At 48.0% G+C, this 16,903-nt stretch overlaps 4 protein-coding genes across 4 annotated transcripts; 2 read left to right on the top strand and 2 right to left on the bottom strand.

The window, feature by feature from the left end:
- Nucleotides 1-1,765: 1,765 nt before the first annotated feature.
- Nucleotides 1,766-7,262, bottom strand: BDW43DRAFT_301275 (putative RNA polymerase II transcription elongation factor (Ctr9); the record flags this gene model as incomplete). Its single annotated transcript, XM_032045016.1, has 6 exons — nt 1,766-4,489; nt 4,551-5,347; nt 5,499-5,534; nt 5,608-5,720; nt 6,092-6,451; nt 6,517-7,262. 6 exons carry the CDS (start codon nt 7,260-7,262, stop codon nt 1,766-1,768), a joined length of 4,776 nt encoding a protein of 1,591 aa, XP_031898986.1.
- Nucleotides 7,263-8,268: 1,006 nt separating this feature from the next.
- BDW43DRAFT_280644 (NADH kinase POS5) lies at nt 8,269-9,822 on the top strand. Its single transcript, XM_032042424.1, has 3 exons — nt 8,269-8,291; nt 8,409-8,523; nt 8,581-9,822. The coding sequence occupies exon 3, from the start codon at nt 8,813-8,815 to the stop codon at nt 9,650-9,652; it is 840 nt and encodes a 279-aa protein (XP_031898985.1). The 5' UTR covers nt 8,269-8,291; nt 8,409-8,523; nt 8,581-8,812; the 3' UTR covers nt 9,653-9,822.
- A 1,573-nt stretch (nt 9,823-11,395) lies between these two features.
- On the top strand, nt 11,396-14,895 carry BDW43DRAFT_280639 (serine/threonine protein kinase CLA4). Its single transcript, XM_032042423.1, has 4 exons — nt 11,396-11,455; nt 11,598-13,665; nt 13,734-13,833; nt 13,889-14,895. The coding sequence occupies exons 2-4, from the start codon at nt 11,599-11,601 to the stop codon at nt 14,299-14,301; spliced, it is 2,580 nt and encodes an 859-aa protein (XP_031898984.1). The 5' UTR covers nt 11,396-11,455; nt 11,598; the 3' UTR covers nt 14,302-14,895.
- BDW43DRAFT_127050 (rRNA-binding ribosome biosynthesis protein RPF1) lies at nt 14,886-16,539 on the bottom strand. Its single transcript, XM_032038139.1, has 4 exons — nt 15,860-16,539; nt 15,320-15,753; nt 15,152-15,262; nt 14,886-15,092 (listed from the first exon to the last, which is right to left on the bottom strand). The coding sequence occupies exons 1-4, from the start codon at nt 16,493-16,495 to the stop codon at nt 14,978-14,980; spliced, it is 1,296 nt and encodes a 431-aa protein (XP_031898983.1). The 5' UTR covers nt 16,496-16,539; the 3' UTR covers nt 14,886-14,977.
- Between the last annotated feature and the right edge of the window lie 364 nt (nt 16,540-16,903).

The raw sequence follows: 16,903 nt of genomic DNA, 5'->3' as shown, positions 1-16,903 counted from the left end.
TTGCGATGGCTAGCACCAGTGGTGTCATATCCGGAAGGGTGGTTAAGACAGTCGCAGTACTTCTTTTTTTCTTTTTTTTCTTTTTTTTCTTTCTTTTTTTTTTTTTTTTAAACTAAGTACCTAGGAATGGAGGCCCTAGTCCTATAGTATGTAGATGCGACGAACTACAGTACTAAACAAAGGGTGGTTGGGCTGGAGAAGAAAATTGAAGATAGCTGATTTAGGGCTTGGGAGTTTGATCAGTTTGATCCCACAGCATCAATTTACTGGGAATGCCCTCGGATCAAAGACGGCATGTGGTCTGGCTGTTTTAACACCCACATAGTAACATGTATACCGTAATAAAACAAGACCACCTGTTACAAGTGCTGTGCAATAATTCTCCACCCTCTTTTCTTTCAAATCCCTACTCAGTAGGTATATATTTTTATGTATCGTACTACAGACCTGGTGCTACTGAGGTATGTACAGTATATGCATATATACATACAGTACATTTTAATATCTGCTTTCTGATCGCACCGCCAAAGTTCCTGTACCTGTACCTGCATCTTTATCGACAAGGCAACTTGTCGGCACATTTCTCAGCTTCTTCCTTCAACCGTACTTGCTGCAGTTGCTTTTCCACCCATCATATTTCTTACGGTTTCTCTCTGTTTCTCACTTCCTGCTCTCTGACTGACGGAATCCCCCCCGTCCTTCTCTAATCGCTACTAAATTAATGTATTATAGCCACTATGCATCCTTGGTGCATAGACTTATGCAACATGAATCCATCTAGAACTGACGGAGCGATGGGGCTTCCATCCATTTAGTTTCACCCTCCTTACTGTTGTTAGTGTATCTTACCTGCAGTATACTAGGGAAGTAGTGAATACGCCAATGGCTAAGCTCATATACGAACACTTGGATATATGTACTGTACTGTACTTAGGGATATAGGTATGTATATGTATTGAATACATGGGTAAATGAGATTGGGGGTTTTTTGATTCCCAACTTCTAGTAGATTTGCTGCATAAGGGAAGCAGGAAAGAGAAAGAAAAATATAGTATACATACAAAGATTTATCGATCTTTGAACTGATAGATCACACCCTCAATTATAGAGGGCGAACTAAGGAGGAAAAAAAGACCATTTTCGTACAGAGGGATATACGGAGAATATGGGGCAGCAACTATATGATGAACTTACTGCGTCAACTTTCACAAATTCTCAAGAGAGAACGAAGAAAATGCCACACCACTGTCTCAGGCACGAACCTTAAGGGCGACTCGTCTCTTGTTGCCCACCCCTTATTTCTTTGTTTCGTTTTTAGATCCTGGCTGGCCCTATCGTTGGCCTCCTATTTGGTCGTCTGTTAGCGTGTCTCACAACTTTCTCCATCATTCGGCCTCCTGACGATCGCTCTGTCTAGACTCTGCTCCGGTGGTGCTGACAAGGCAATCCTGTGTCTTATCCACTCGATACTCCGAAAGAGTGGAACAAGTCGCTTGAACTAGGGCCATACTTGCTTCGTTCAATTTGATTGAATTATATCAGTCTCAATTCCGATCACTCATACCAATAAGGGACTTGTTGAACAGTCAAAAATTTCCATTTCAATACTTCTTATAAACATGCCCAAGGTGATTTGGTCGCCTCCATCTTCCCAACGCCCATATGGATCCTTGCGATACAGAGTAGAAGAAAAACGTACCAGAAGAGAGTGTAAAAAGAAAGACTATAAACTACAGAGTAATAAGGTAATATCATGTTGCCGTCTTCATTCTTCCTCCATTGCCGCATCATCATCTCCGGCGGGGTCGTTAAACAAATCGTCCGCATTCTCTAATCCTACCTTCGCCCCAGGCTGGTGCTCTTCTTCTTCGTCATCATCGGCAATGCGACGGTTTACCTTCGCTCGTCGCCGTTGAACCACCTCTTCCTCATCCTCATCTGCACCTGTATCAGGCATCTCTTGATTGTGATCGGACTCCACCGCCGGCGTTGTGGCGGCGCCGCCAATGTCTTCCTCATCGGAGTCGACCACCATTTCACTGCTCTTATATTTGCTCTGTGCTTTTCCGCCGGTCCGGCGCTCCAGTCGCCGCCGCTTCTTGGGCGCCGTTTCGCCGTCGCTTTCTAGCTCCGAGCTTCTAGCCCTGGTCGGTGATTCGCCGTCACTGATGAAATCATCCTCTACCCGCTTTTTCTTGCGCTTGGACGACGAAGACTTCTTCTTGCGTTTTACCTTGGCGCCTGTTTCCGACTCCGTCGTTAACTCCGCTTCATCCCGCGCGCGTTCCTCCTCCGCCCGCTGCTCCGCTAACCGCTGCGCTTCCTCCACCATTCGCTGTCGCTCTTCGGCGACTCGCTGCTTGCGCTCGCGCTCCGCCTCTTGCGCTTTGCGGACATCCTCCTCGCGCCGCCGGATCTCCGCCTCACGGGCCTCACGAGCTTGCTGTAATTTAGCCGCATTCTTCTTTTCATACTCCTTCTGACTCTGGAGAGCTCGTTCGAGTTGCTTAATAATTGTTTTTCCCATGTTGGCTCGCTGTTCCAAAGCTCCCGCAGGATAAGGAGGGTTTTTGGCCAGAGAAATGCGCCCAAAAGATTCAACTGCCTCACGTAGACCATCGGACGCGTCTTGTACATCCTGTACGGTTTTCTGCGTCTCTGGTAGACTGTATGCCAAAGAAGCGATCTGATTTTGTACGAACGCAACATTGAATTCTAGGTGGATCTGGGATGGCGCGGCAGCATGCGCTCGTCGTGCATAATCCAGAGCAGTCTTCATGGCCGACAAACTCATCTCTTGTTTCCCCTTCAGCAGCCATACTCGGCCTAAGCATGCTAGAATTTGTGCATCACGGGCGCGGTCTTTCGACAGTGCCGCCTCGTAATGCTCGATAGATCGTGTGTGTTGCCGCAATTCGGCGTACACATGTCCAAGATTCAGGTAGACGCTGGAGTCTCTCAAGGTGTCCCGGATCTTTGAAAATATGTGCACTGCAGTACTGTAGTCTTTTTTGGCATCTACTAGGGCAATGGCGATACCCTGAGCTGCATAGGCATTCCGAGGATCCAGCTGAAGAGCCTTGTCGAAGAATTCCACTGCCCGCTCGTACATTCTACGACGCTTCTCCTTCTCTTGGTCGGTGTCACGACGCATATCACGTGCAGTCATGATATGGACGTTACCCATCCCAGTTAGCGAGTAGCGATCATGTTTGTCGAAGTATTGCAGAGTATGCTTGTAGTGTCGTTGTTCCTGGTCTTCAGCTAGATTGGCGACTCGTTTCTTAGACTTGCTAAGGTACCAGCCGAACAGAGCACGGACTTCAAGATTCGTCGAGTCTGCTTCGTACAGCTTGGCCATCCTCTTGGGCCCCTCATCCGTGGGGCTCTGCCGTAGCGCAATGTATGTCAACCTAGCGTTTGCTTCCGTATAATTACCATGCCGTTCCAGGAGACCTTCGTACACCTTTTTAGCCTCCTCCGGCATGTCGGAAGCCTCGTACGTTCGTCCGAGATTGTAGCTGATGGTCGTAACCAGGGCGTCCGTGTCATGCTCGCTCTCTTTCTCCTGCGACCGGACGCAAGCATTCAATGCGGTTTCGAACATGGTCCGGGCCTGGTCTACTTTCTCAGTCTGGTATAAGAAACAGCCCATGTTGTTGAGAAGCTGGGGTGGCAGGTTCACTCGAAGAGCAGCTTTGACCTGCTCCTCATCCTCAACGCCTCCTGGATGCTCATCCTCAGCAATCGCTGCCAGCTGTAATTCTTCAAGCTGGGCCAAGCACTGCATGCTTTTCTCCGGAGCCATATGCTCATACAAGCGAGCCAAATACACCAAAACAGACTCATCAGGGGCAATTTTCTTGCCTTCGTCCTTCCAGAGGGCGCGAACTGATTCGAGAAGATTAATTGCTTTTTTGGCTTCGGCCGACTTGTCTTCCCTGGTACTACTGCTCTCAGAGACAAATACCTCCTCCGCATAAAGCGCCCCAAGAAGTATCATGCATTCCGGATTCTTAGTTTGCTGTATGATTTTCTCCAGCCGGAACTTGGCGCCATCATAGTCTTTATTAGACACTTGCATCTGTACCGTGCCGAACCGGGCAGGCAGATACCCCTTATCACCGCCACCTCGAGCTTGATCGGAACGGTTATAGAACTCTGCGGCACGAGGAAGATCATTTTCGTAATGTGCCTTTCGACCAAGCAAGTACCAACCATCGCTGGCTATTTGCATCACGTCCGTGTGCTCAATGGCTTTACGTGCTAGGGTCTCGACTGTGGAGTAAGACTTCCTTAGGAGAAAATATCCGCCAAACAAAGCGCAAGTCATAGGGTATTCTTTGTCCAACTTGAAGGCTTTCTGTGTGTAGTGAGTCATGGCCACTTTGTACAATGAGCCAAAGGCGGGATCCGTCGTGGCATGTCGGGAGCTGTCGTAGAGGTAATAGACGGCGAGTAGGATATTGGCAACTTTAGAATCAGGGTTCTACAGTACATGAATACAGTTAATATGTGACAATGAAGATGATCTCATGGGGTGCAAGTACCAGTACTAGTGCTCGCTCCCACGCGGCTTTCGCTTGGTCTTTGAACCCTAGGTGCCATAAGCAGCACCCAATGCCAATGCGAGGGTCAGGGTCTGTTAACCCGGGCATCTTCATCAGGACTTTCTGGTAGTCCTCCAGCGCCTCTGCATATCTTCCGAGCATATATTGTGTCCTTGCGCGACCAAGAGTCGCCATCACATTGCGACCTCCGAAGGCTTTTGACGACTCATCGAAGCATTTGAGAGCCTGCCTAAGAGACTCAACCCTCTCAGACGTGTCCACTGTTCCGGGACGGACCGGCCTCGGAGGGTACAAAGATGAGCGCAGAAGGGACAAAACTCCACGGGCTAGGAATAGGGGCGGAAAAGCCGGGTTCAGGCGAGAAGCCTCGTTTAAAGTCGATGTCGCGAGTTGAAGGTAATGATCCTTGGTCTTAGCTTCGGCGTACAACTCCCCTTCTGGTGCTACTCTGGGTGCTTGTCGGCTCTTCAACATCAGGAGCCAGCACACCCAACCCAGCAAGCCGAGTTTCTCTTTCGTCGCTCCGTGAGCGACCGATGCTAACCCTTTGTTCAGGATGTCGATTGCATGATCGATTTGCTTCTGTTTGGCATAAGCAAGCGCGATTATGACCCAGAAGTTCTTTGCTGCTTTTTCATTCTCTAGTAAAGTGCAGAGTTCTGTAGGGTCGTCTGGGAGTCCTTCAAGGCTGACCTCGACTTCGCTGTCGAGGGTCGACGCAGGAATATCAATAGCAGAAGGAATATCCGAGAAACGAAGATTAGCCAATAAGTTAACTGTGGAATGTGTTTCATTATTAGTGCCATTGGCCCGATCATCCCGTAGGGACGCCATGGCGCGAGAGGTGAGTTCCTTCTGTATTGAAATAGGACGCGGAAGGTGCGAAAGTCTGGAGAAATTGTTGCAAGATTCAGCTCATGATCATACTATGAAGAGATATTGTTAAAGTAACACGTCCTCCTGCTGAGAGGACGAGCAGGAAGAGCGTTGTTCAATTACAGGAGCAGCTTGAAACGACAAAGTCTGCAGTGTTAACCTCTCGTCCTGGTGCTGGCACTAGTAGATGAAAGGGTCGGAGGCCGGAGTCCGTGATGGGGCTGGTGCGCACCGCCACATATGGCTAAAATATTATCTATCTTGGGCCGAGCTCTTATCACTTTTATCAGTACGGTGTGCTCTATACAGAGTAACAACGTCCGTATTTTAATAAACCAATCTATACCCATAGACTTTTGAATGAACACCGAAAGCATGAGGTATTCTATGATAAATCTACACCATTCTTTGAGGTGGCAGACTTTAAGAATAGTGAAAGTCCCTTGCCTGACAACAGGAAGAGCGAATGGCGGAGAAAAGACAAATTAGTCTAAGGGTGCTATTATCTCTCTACTTGCATATCTCATAATAAATGTAAAAAAATAAATAAATAAAAATAGAAACGAAAAAAAGGTATGCAAAGGAAGTGTGAAAGGAAAAGACGTTGTGCACGTTAATAGCCCAAGAGTTTCGGTAGTTTGCACATAAAAGCAGCGCCTATTAACACCATGAATATCCGCCCGATTTCGCTCCAATGCCCTAGTTTAACAAAGCTCTCCACATATCCGGCGGCGGCGGCGGCAGCTTGCTGCTCTTCAGATACATTTGCATTGTCAATAGAGCCGGATAAATCGGATGGGAACCTTCCTGTTTCGAAGTACTCATCAAGCAGCCGATCCTTTTCCGTCCACTGACCCCTGAGCCACGTATCGAATTCCTTCTGATCATCCAAGGGAATTTCGGATACAGCAAACCGCCGCCAATACATATTGACGGATGTTGGGGGCCTTCCCTGAAGATATGTTGAGCGGAGTGTGAAGTACTTATCCGGGTAGCTTCCTTTCCTATAGCAGTAAAAGTTAGTCCTGATCATTCATTTGAAAATAGATCGACGGTAATAGAGACTTACGGAGGCCCTTCATAGGCTACGGTGCAGTCATACACCCAATCAACAGTCCCTTTCAATTGTTGTAGACAAAAGAAAAGGCCGGTCGAACGCGGGAGAACCTCATGCTTCAGAGGAGGGAACCCTTGCTTTTCCCCATACTCATCACTACGCTGCTTAGTGTTAGTTGATAAGTTTGTCCCTTCAGGAAAGATCAACAGCCACATCGGATCGTATTGCGATGACTCTGATCTGGATCCCGAATGCCGAGTTTTTAACTTTGCCAGGCGATGTTGTAAGCGCGGTTTGTCGGATAGCCATTTGCGAGCCATAAAGATAAAGCCGTAGAACATCATACCTTGACCGACAATAGGTATGTACTTGAGGGACTCCTTGAGGATGATAAAGATGCGGCCATGCATGATGTTCGTATAGGCAACCCACCACAGGTAAATCCAATCAGTATAAACCTGGTGGTTAGCAATCAATACCAAGCGCTCCGGGAACTGAGTCTTCAATCGGCCATCACTTGTCAGTTGAACCTGACCACGTATGCTTTTATCGCCACTAACTCGAACGAATGTCGGGCAGCCCCATTGTGTGAGGGCGGTGATGACCAATCCGAAGGATTGCTTGGTGTATGCCATATAGGTATAATAATAGCCCTTATTTATGAGATAGAGGGGGGCACCAAGCACCTGAGTCACCAGGATGACGACACAGCAGCAGTTGAACCATGTTGCAAGCAGGAGGGACCGGGCAACCTGCATTGGAATCCCATGTTTAAGCTGTGGCTCCACATTGATGTGAACATAAGGTTTTCTACACGTGCTCCCTGTACGATGCTGGGGTGGACTTTGTATTCGCTGTCGACGGTCAGGGACAGGGCCATCCATCTTGTGGGATTCCACGTGGTCAAGAGAGTCCCGATTCTTGTTAGGTTGGTTGATGAGATAGTCTGTTACGGTGTCCGTCAATTTATCCTCAACCCCGTTGATCACGCGACTGGTTGATTGATATAAAGAGAGGCGGTGTCGTACTCAAACAAAGATAGTTTTGATCGGGCGACCAAGGAGCTTTTCAGGAGTTCGAGGAGTTCGTGGTCTAATGAATCAGGCCATGCTCATAACTATAGGGCAAAAGGAGGGGGAGGTGGGGTTGAAGGTATTCTATAAATCAGAGATGTAGGGACAAGCGAAGGGCAAGCTTCAAATCAAAGAACGATTAGTAGGAGACAACATCTGACTAGAACGATTGGCAGCAAGAATTCTGAGCCAAGACCTAGGCAAGGCACCTGCCGATGACGTCCTGCCTTTCAGACCCTCTGGGCGGTCAGACACTTGGGCTAATTCCAGTTCGTAGATCATTCTGGGGTTTGTTTCCCTCAGGACAAGAATACTCCATCCAATGCTTGTACCAGCGAGCCCACCTCATATTTCATTCTTAAGTTTCTTCGATAACTGTGAGTGTGGATCTGAATGCACCCCTTTTAGAAATAGATTAACGCGTTAGATCGGTGTTACTTCATAGATGTTGAGTTTGAAAGATGCAACAGAAAATTCAAAGTGAGCTCATGTTTCACTCAACAAACAACCAGCGCTAATTTCTACGTCAAGTATTTTCCTGAACTGCTAATCGTTCCAATATGCGAACTGCTATTCTTCGAATGCAACCAATTTGGTACAGGATTAGCATACCTAGGTGGACACCGTGGAAGCGACACTTTTCTTCTTCCCCCTGCCAATGTGAAATCAATGATATAGAAACATTATCTCAGCGTCTAATACCTAGATACGAAGGTGTGCGTCTCTACAAGTCCCGATGTATATATTCTTCTTTGGATTTTTTGTTTTTCACAAATGAACAGAAAAAGTTACACTGAACTGCGTTTGCTGATCCTTGCGTGTTCGTTCCAGAATCTCGTGAAGGCGACCTTCTTTCACTTCAATGGCCAGCGCCTCCTCGAAATGTCTTTGTCGTGAAAAAGGACCGTGTGCCGGCAGTAACGGAGTCATTGATTGAATTTGCGAAGTACAGAGAGCCGTTATGATACCCTAGAGACATACAACTAATAGTTTCTCTGTCTAGTCATGTAACGTCTACATATCCTTCTATCGCCCTGATATTAGAATCGAAGTCTGCGCAAGAAGTGCATTCAAATCTCTCGTTTCCTATCTACTCAGCGCCCCCCAAAAGACTAGCCTCATCCCTGCATGGTAAGGCGGACCTCACAGTTACACTTGGAGGGGATGGCACTATCTTGCATGCTTCTTCGCTATTCGCTACATGTTATAATGTACCCCCGGTGCTCTCATTCAGTATGGGTACACTGGGGTTCTTGAGCGAATGGAGGTTCGAAGAATATAAACGCGCGTTTCGTGAGGTGTATATGTCCGGCGCGGGGGTCGGGGATCGAGCTCCCGTATTAGAAGCGTCAAGGTGCACTGTTCCGAATGATCAAACGGATGCTGGCACCGGCCCTACTGGGTGGTCTTCGGTTCGTGGGAAATCAATGGGCTTGAGTCGCGGAGCTCGCATTTTGATGCGAAATCGTCTAAAGGTCGGACTTTTTACCAGTGATGGACAGCCTGTTCAGCAAGACCAGAATTCAACGCCCGTGCAAGGTACTTTGAGCAGTCAGGGTGTGTATGTAATGAACGAAGTGCTGCTCCACCGTGGCAAAGAGCCGCATCTCGCGGTGGTGGATGTGTATGTTGGAGGACGATTCCTCACAGAGGCTGTGGCAGATGGGATCATCATCTCTACACCCACAGGCAGTACCGCATACAGCCTGAGTAGCGGTGGCAGTATTGTACATCCCTTAGTGCCTTCGGTTTTACTGACCCCGATTTGTGCTCGCAGCCTGAGCTTCCGACCTTTGGTTCTACCTTCCAGTACACCGATTACACTGCGACTGAGTGAGAAGAATCGAGGTCGGGAGTTGGAGATGAGTATTGATGGGGTTAACGTGGGTCAAGGAATGACAGTCGGTATGGAGGTACGTGTATGGAATGAAGAGATGCGGCACGGCAAAAATGAATGGCAGGGAGGAGTGCCATGTGTGATGCGGCGAATCAGGGGTGGTGAAGCGCATGACGGATGGGTAGGCGGCTTGAATGGGCTGCTCAAATTCAACTACCCATTTGGTGAAGAACCGTGATGACCTAGCCATAATTTATGGGTTTGAAAGAATCCGCCCAGTCTACTACCTGTTCTTTCGTTGGCTAGGAAATTGTTAAGATTTCTTCACTCCTACTAATGTCCTTAATGTTATATATATTATATATATATACATCCTGATAGAGCTTCTAATTAGGTACTATTACGTGGTCCACGGTTTATATAAAATTCAAATTAAACAGGGGCGAACTTGAAGAGTGGGCCGTCCTCCTTAACTTTTTGTATCTTGGGACGACGGGCCGTGCCACGGGTCGAAGTTCTGTCTTTGTGGTACTGTACTTTGGTGTGATCGATTTAAAGGGAAGGTCATATCCGAAATTTTGTTTTCCATTGGGATAGAGATTAGCTACTTCAAGCAGACTTGATTACTATGAATGAATTGAAGGGAGTACTAGTAGATGTAAGGTGCTTCGCAGCACAACTTATCCTCGGCGGAGGATGTACTGTACAGTAATTAATTCTTCAACGCTTCGTTGTTTGTGGTAATAATCACTTACCTGTTATATCGGTATATGTCTGAAGATACATACTGTACATATGGAGTACCTGAGACTCGAGACGATGGGATTGTGTAACCCTAAACGCTTCAGCAGCCACACTTCGTACGATATTTCGGTCTTATATATCTTGACTGTTTCGAGGGTGGGTGTTTTTGGTGAGATTACACTGCGCCTCCCTTTTGGGTAGCAATGATTCTGTACCTACCGAGTAGTATTATCGCATACTATTTTCCTGTTGTTATGTGAGAACACTCCTCTGTAAATTGCATACTCGTACGGTCGTTCCACTTCTAGTATAAATTCCCTATACCATACTCCTTGTATCTGAAACCCTAAAAGACTATATCAGTGGTGTTGGTCATCAAACAAGTAATTGGTTTTGATCGCAGGGAACTCTTATTTTGTTCATTATACAGCAAGGCAAGGATGTGAACACAAAAGAAAGAAGACGAACTGTAATATTCCTTATTTACTAGATATTAGATATTAGAAACTAGAAGCAACGGTTACCGCTCTTAAAGTCTGAGCGCTGTTCTTGTGACGGGGTGCCGCACCCCTTGACTTGCAATGGGTTTCCCGCTGTTAGTGAAACCTCATTTACGATTTCCCTTTCCTTTCTTTCTCCCTCCCCATTCTCCTTGGATCTTCATCCCTCGCCTTCCTGCTCCTTGGTTATCCCCTTTTCTCTTTTCCTCTCTCTCCGTTCTTTTTTCCTCGATACTTTGTTCACTCTTCTTCCGTTTCATTTTCCCACCTGCAGGCCAGCTCCTTCCTCCTCTTGTGCACACATATTGCCGATATTGAGTCCCTCACCGCGTTCTTAAGGGTGACCGCACTTCGGGACCTTACCCCCGGTCATACTCGCTGGTGCGAGGAGACCTTTCTCCTTTTTGGGGGCCGAGGATCTTATCAGGTAAGATTTTCTTCAAGCAGTCAATAAAGAACAAGAGGAGTGAAAGGGTGCTGGGAAATGCTCTTAATTTTGAATGAGATCTACCCCACTGTTCTCCTGGCGGATCGACTCCTATTACTGAAGGATACCCGCTGCAGACCTTTAGGCTTGGATCCTATAGGTCTTGGAAGCGCTTTTGAGAAGGTCTGCATCATTCTTGTCTAACAATATGATGTAGTAGTTTGCCCAAACCGCCGAACCCATACCCCTCGCACCGCCAAGTAGTCACCTCCCCCCCCCCCCCCCCCCCCCCCCCCCCCCCCGCGTAAGTCCCCCCCCCCCCCCCCCCCCCCTTCTGGGCTCGCGCGCTTGCTCTGTCAACTTATGGAAAGTATGTTGGGTATCCTATTTCACTACTACTCTCCGGCTGCCATTGAGCATGGAACACAACCGATGCTGATGACGCTGGTATATGTCCTTGTATCATGCAATAAATACTACCGGTGTGAACTTTTACTGACGGTGTCACGTAGGATGTACTCTCCCGATCAGTTCATGAACCCCGGGCCTGCACCACGCCCCCCGGCCGACCGCCCGAAGCTCAATCTGCCGACTAACTCCTCAAATACGGTCGCCTCTTTCAGCCAAATGAGCTTGGACTCTCCCAGTACGCCAGGGTCGGGCAATTTGTCATTATTCCCGAATACTAGCGCCCCATCCCTCACGCAAACAAAGACGAACCAGTCGGGACAGGGAGGAGTCGCCGTCATCAAAGAAGGATACGTTAGGTGCAAGGAAGATAAATTCCTGGCTACCTGGAACCAACGATATCTGATACTGCGTGAATTTCGCTTGGACTTTCTGAAGAATGAGACCGGTAGGGTGGTCCTATCCATTCCGCTACAAACGGTCACTGCGGTCTCTCGTTCGGAAGACACTCGGATGGCTTTCGAAGTCATCCGTCTAGCCAATCCGAAAGATGCCGCTTCCAAGGCTGCTCTGATTACACGCGATGTGCCAACCAAGAGTATCACCTGTGAGGTCAAAAGTGACGACGAGATCTATGACTGGATTGACAAAATCTACGAGCGTTGTCCGGGAATGGGAGGCGTGAGCAATCCGACCAATTTCAGTCACCGCGTTCATGTCGGCTTCGATCCTCGGACAGGTGCCTTTGTGGGATTACCGCCTGAGTGGGAGAAGCTCCTGACTGCGTCGGCTATCACCAAAGAAGACTACAAGAAAAACCCACAGGCCGTCATCGAAGTTCTCGAGTTTTATTCCGATATAAAGATGCGTGAGCAGAATCCACAGTATTATGCCGGATTGGCCTCTCCTCAATCGAACCAACAGCCAAAACCTTACAGCAACAACACAGTTGGTAGCTCTATTGCTCCTCCAAGACCACCACCACCGGCTCCGTCTCAACGCTTAGATAGCGGCCACTCTAATCGTTCGGTTGGCTCATCACCCTCTCAGCCACTCGGCAAACCAGAATCCGACCGTGCCTTGGAGCAGCAGCAGCAGCTGGACAGAATGAAGGATATGGCAGATCAGGAGCGTCGGCGCATGGAAGAAGAAGCTCGCCGTGTTCGGCAACGCGAAGAAGACCAAAATAGGCTTGATCAGGAGGCATATAATGCTTCACTCCCCAAGACTCGCGTACCTCTAGCTAAACAAGAGCTCGGCGGTTATAGCGCTGATCCGTCAATGAATGATCGCTATAAACCAAGCCGCCCCGCCCCACAAGCTCCTGGCTCAGTTCGACAAGACCCTTCACGCCAACTGACCGCTCAGCGCCTAGCGCCAGCCCCTCCGACTAGCTCTAACCAGGGTCAACGACCTGGGGACTACGGATCAGCCAACCTACCTGGAATGGCACGCACTCTAGGATCTCGTTCTGAAGACCAATCTTCTCCCAGCTCACGCTACCCTGCGCAGGATCCCCGGGCACAACAACCCTCTGCAGCACGAGCTCAGAACAATGGCACCAAACAGCAAGCTCATGGCCCACCGCCAAGCAAGCTTCCAGCCCCTGTGCAGCCAGTGAAGCCACTGAATATTGCAAACAAGCAGGCGACTAGTAAAAACGTCCCTGACGGTGTCCGACAAGCTGAAGCTGCCCTGACTAAGAAAGCTGAGCCCCGGCAGAGAGAAGTCCGCATGTCGGCAATGTCCGAGAACGAAGTGATGGATCGGCTCAGGTCCGTCGTTTCTAAAGACAACCCCAATGAATCTTATAGCAAGCAACGTAAGATTGGACAGGGTGCATCTGGTTCTGTGTACGTTGCGCGTGTCAAGGAACATGCCGTTTCTCCGGTTGCTCGTGAATTATACCGCCAATATGGACCTCGAACTCAGGTTGCCATCAAGCAAATGGATCTACGTAGCCAGCCAAGAAAGGAACTCATTGTCAATGAGATCATTGTGATGAAGGACAGCCAGCATGCCAACATTGTCAACTTCCTTGACTCCTTCCTGCAGGAGCAAAGTAATGAACTCTGGGTTGTCATGGAATTCATGGAGGGCGGCGCTCTCACGGATGTCATTGACAACAATCCTGTAATTCAAGAAGATCAGATTGCCACCATTTGTTCAGAGGTGCGTTGATGCTTCCTAGTTCGACAAGCCACAGAAATATGCATGGGTCATACTAACAACCACTCCAGACTTGTCAAGGGCTGGCACACTTACATAGCCAGAACATTATCCACCGTGATATCAAGAGTGATAATGTCCTTCTCGACCGGGCTGGCCATGTCAAGATCAGTGAGTAGCCACCGCCCATTGAATTGCCGATAACCAGGCTAACAGCTGCTTTCAGCCGACTTCGGGTTCTGTGCCAAGCTCACCGAGTCGAAGAGTAAGCGTGCAACGATGGTTGGGACGCCATATTGGATGGCTCCAGAAGTTGTCAAGCAAAAGGAGTATGGGCCCAAGGTCGATTGCTGGTCACTAGGAATCATGGCCATCGAGATGATTGAATCAGAGCCCCCTTATCTGAACGAGGAGCCACTTAAAGCCCTATACCTTATTGCCACCAACGGTACTCCTCGCCTAAAGAAGCCCGAAAAGCTGAGCAAGGAACTCAAGTCATTCCTCAGTCAGTGCCTGTGTGTGGACGTCCGCAGCCGCGCCACTGCGGAAGAGCTGTTAGCCCACGAATTCTTGAAGTCGGGCTGCAGTCTCCCTAGTCTGGCGGAGTTGCTCCGTTGGAAGAAGAACAATGGGCAGTAATATGCCGGAAACTGCATGCTTAGGTGATGACACAATCCTGAGATGAGCTTTCTACCCTTCTATGTTTTACTTATTTACGATTTACAACCAGATCTTGTCTCACGCACATATGGGCCCCAATTACGTTCCTCCGGATGATTTTCATTCCCTTATGACTTGCATTGCAACCGGCTTTCTCTTGTGTGATATCCAAACTATAAAGCTATGTCTTTTGGACTTGGCATGGATATTCCGGCGTTATACTTGGTGTTTAATTCTTCGATTGTCTCAGCTTCTACTACCGTGAATATCTATTTTAGTTCTATTGCGTGTTCTGACAGGACCACTTCCGCTAATGGACGCCTTCCGGTGAGGGAGAACGAACAGTCTTTGAGAAAAATGGTCCTTGTGGTTGGGCGATGGGGGAGGTCTGAAGCGAAAGCGGAAATAGATGAGTTGGACGTCCGTCCTGCATGTTTATCAAATGTTATGATGGTTGGATTTGGTCCATAGCGAGAAGGCCATGGAGCGATGAGCCTCTATTCGCAATTTCGTTCATGAAAAATCATTTGAAAACAGATCAAGCTTCCAATTCTACATGTCAGTAATTTTGACTAATATCTACAAGCAATATATCCGACGAACCCCACCGCTTTTTTGTTGAATCTAACCCTAACTCCGAGCAATGTAATAGGAATCATAGCTGGAACTTTGTCCGCTGCTTTTCCATCCCTGCCTTCCATTCCCACTCCTGCCCACTTGCCCTTTGAATGCCCTTGTCGATCCTTCGTAGTTTCAACGTAAACCGAGGCCTGTTCGGGATTATCATTAACACCTACCAAGAGATCATAAAGACAACGATTGCACATACCCTAATTCCTGAAGGCCTGCCCTAATTCCTTCGGCTCCCTTCATCTCCTTCCCATCTGCATCAACTACACTCTTCTCTGTCTCACGCTTTTCACGGAAGATGTACCGATGCCTGAAGAAACAGTGAGTCTTGCAATGACTCCGAGCTGGAAAAAAATTGATAACTTACCTGCGGACAAAGATATAGTCACGCTGGTTATGCAATGTGACGACCTGACGCCCCTCAATGTTGGGCTGTGGTGGGAACATTGACCGGAAAATAGCACCCGTCAAAATCCCAAGTGGTGTGCGGAAATTGTTCAGAATCAATTCAGGCCAATGCTCAGTGCCCACACCATGTCCAGGGATTCTTTTGCCTTCTACCCAGTTGCTGATAGTAAAGTGGACCATGGGACCTTTGGGCAAGTGGATAACATCGAGGCCGGATGGTCGCTTGGAATCTTCCTGGAGGACCAAAACAGCAGTGTAGCTACGGTTTGAAGCAAACTTTGCTATTTCTTTTAATGAAAACTTGTGTGAGTAACGGTGCGCGGTGCGGCGGATATACTGGCTATTAGGGAAAAGGTCCGTAAGGGCTTTGGCTTCGTTGTGGAGGGTCGAGTTCTGTTAGTGATTAACATATGTTCTTAGGATATAACGCAAACTACAAGATTTCCATACATTTAACAGTATGGAAAACATTGTACGAGCGTTGTGGTAGTGCACCTACCAGAGAGGTCGTGATGAGAATCTTGGGTGTCGGCGGTGCTTCAGACGGAAATAGCGATGGAAATTTAGCTGCCAAAGTCTCCGGGGCCAAATTGAGATTTGTACTCTTGGTCGATTGAGTCGGACTCGTTGCGCGCTCTGTAGCGGAGGGAAGAGATGATTTAGAAAACCTCCGAGACTTGCCGTCGGTGTCGCTGTTCGCATCCTCTTCTTCTCCTTCTCCTTCTTCATCACTGCTGGCTAACATGCTGTCTACCTCGTCCTGGTCATCCGAACAAACTTGCAACTCATTCGAATTCTCTAATGGCTTGTTCAATTCCTCCTCCTCTTCCTGCCTCTGTTTCTTGATGCGCTCCACGTCGACACTCAATCCCAAACCATCATCAGCATCGCTGTTAGCTTTATCCCATACTCTCTTACGATCAAGAGTAAGCGGGATATTTCGCTGTAAGCGATCTTGCTTGAGTTTTGGATTTTTGGCTTCTTCTTTCTTTATCCTATATCGTTCTGCTCGCCGGGTGGAGTCCTTGAGCCGCTTCCGCTGTACATGAAGGAGTTGACGCCGGAGTTTGTTGGCAGGTTTCACATCTAAGTTAGCACTCGGGGGAGGCTTCGCCAGAGATTTCCTGGAAACCATTTTAAAAAGAAAAAAGAACGAAAGAAAAAAAGATATAGAAGCCTTTCTGGAATGGGGGAGGAAGTGGAGGTGTACATCGCGACTGTAGTTTTGCGCCGAAATAAAATTTGGCGGAGGAATATTTCGCCGGCGGTAGGGACATCTCGATCGTCAGTAAGGAGATAATCGTGGAGACCTTTAAAGACCCCAATAAAAGGGAAAGTGAATCGTTATCTTTTTATCGTATTTTATTTATTTTATTTTTCTTCTTGTTTTTTGTGTTTCATTTTCTTCTAGAAATCCCCAAGCCCATTCTTGATTTTGCTTTTTTCTTTTCTTTCTTGCAACGTCTTCCCACTCGCTTTTATTCCTGCTGCGACCGCCGCGGCCCGGCTCACGTGGATGACTCGATTGGCTTCTTCCCTCTTT

Source organism: Aspergillus alliaceus, assembly GCF_009176365.1.
Source record: "Aspergillus alliaceus strain CBS 536.65 unplaced genomic scaffold BDW43scaffold_30, whole genome shotgun sequence".
In the NCBI taxonomy this organism is placed as follows: Eukaryota; Fungi; Ascomycota; class Eurotiomycetes; order Eurotiales; family Aspergillaceae; genus Aspergillus; species Aspergillus alliaceus.
This window is presented reverse-complemented; position numbering and strand designations above follow the sequence as displayed.

Coding starts and splice junctions, on each gene's coding strand:
- BDW43DRAFT_127050 (XM_032038139.1), bottom strand. CDS start 16,495: ATGGTTTCCAGGAAATCTCTGGCGAAGCCTCCCCCGAGTGCTAACTTA. Junction 15,754..15,859: donor TTCTCATCACGACCTCTCTG/GTAGGTGCACTA, acceptor AATCACTAACAG/AACTCGACCCTCCACAACGA. Junction 15,093..15,151: donor GCAGGCCTTCAGGAATTAGG/GTATGTGCAATC, acceptor AATCCCGAACAG/GCCTCGGTTTACGTTGAAAC.
- BDW43DRAFT_280639 (XM_032042423.1), top strand. CDS start 11,599: ATGTACTCTCCCGATCAGTTCATGAACCCCGGGCCTGCACCACGCCCC. Junction 13,666..13,733: donor TTGCCACCATTTGTTCAGAG/GTGCGTTGATGC, acceptor CAACCACTCCAG/ACTTGTCAAGGGCTGGCACA. Junction 13,834..13,888: donor GGCTGGCCATGTCAAGATCA/GTGAGTAGCCAC, acceptor AGCTGCTTTCAG/CCGACTTCGGGTTCTGTGCC.
- BDW43DRAFT_280644 (XM_032042424.1), top strand. CDS start 8,813: ATGGGTACACTGGGGTTCTTGAGCGAATGGAGGTTCGAAGAATATAAA.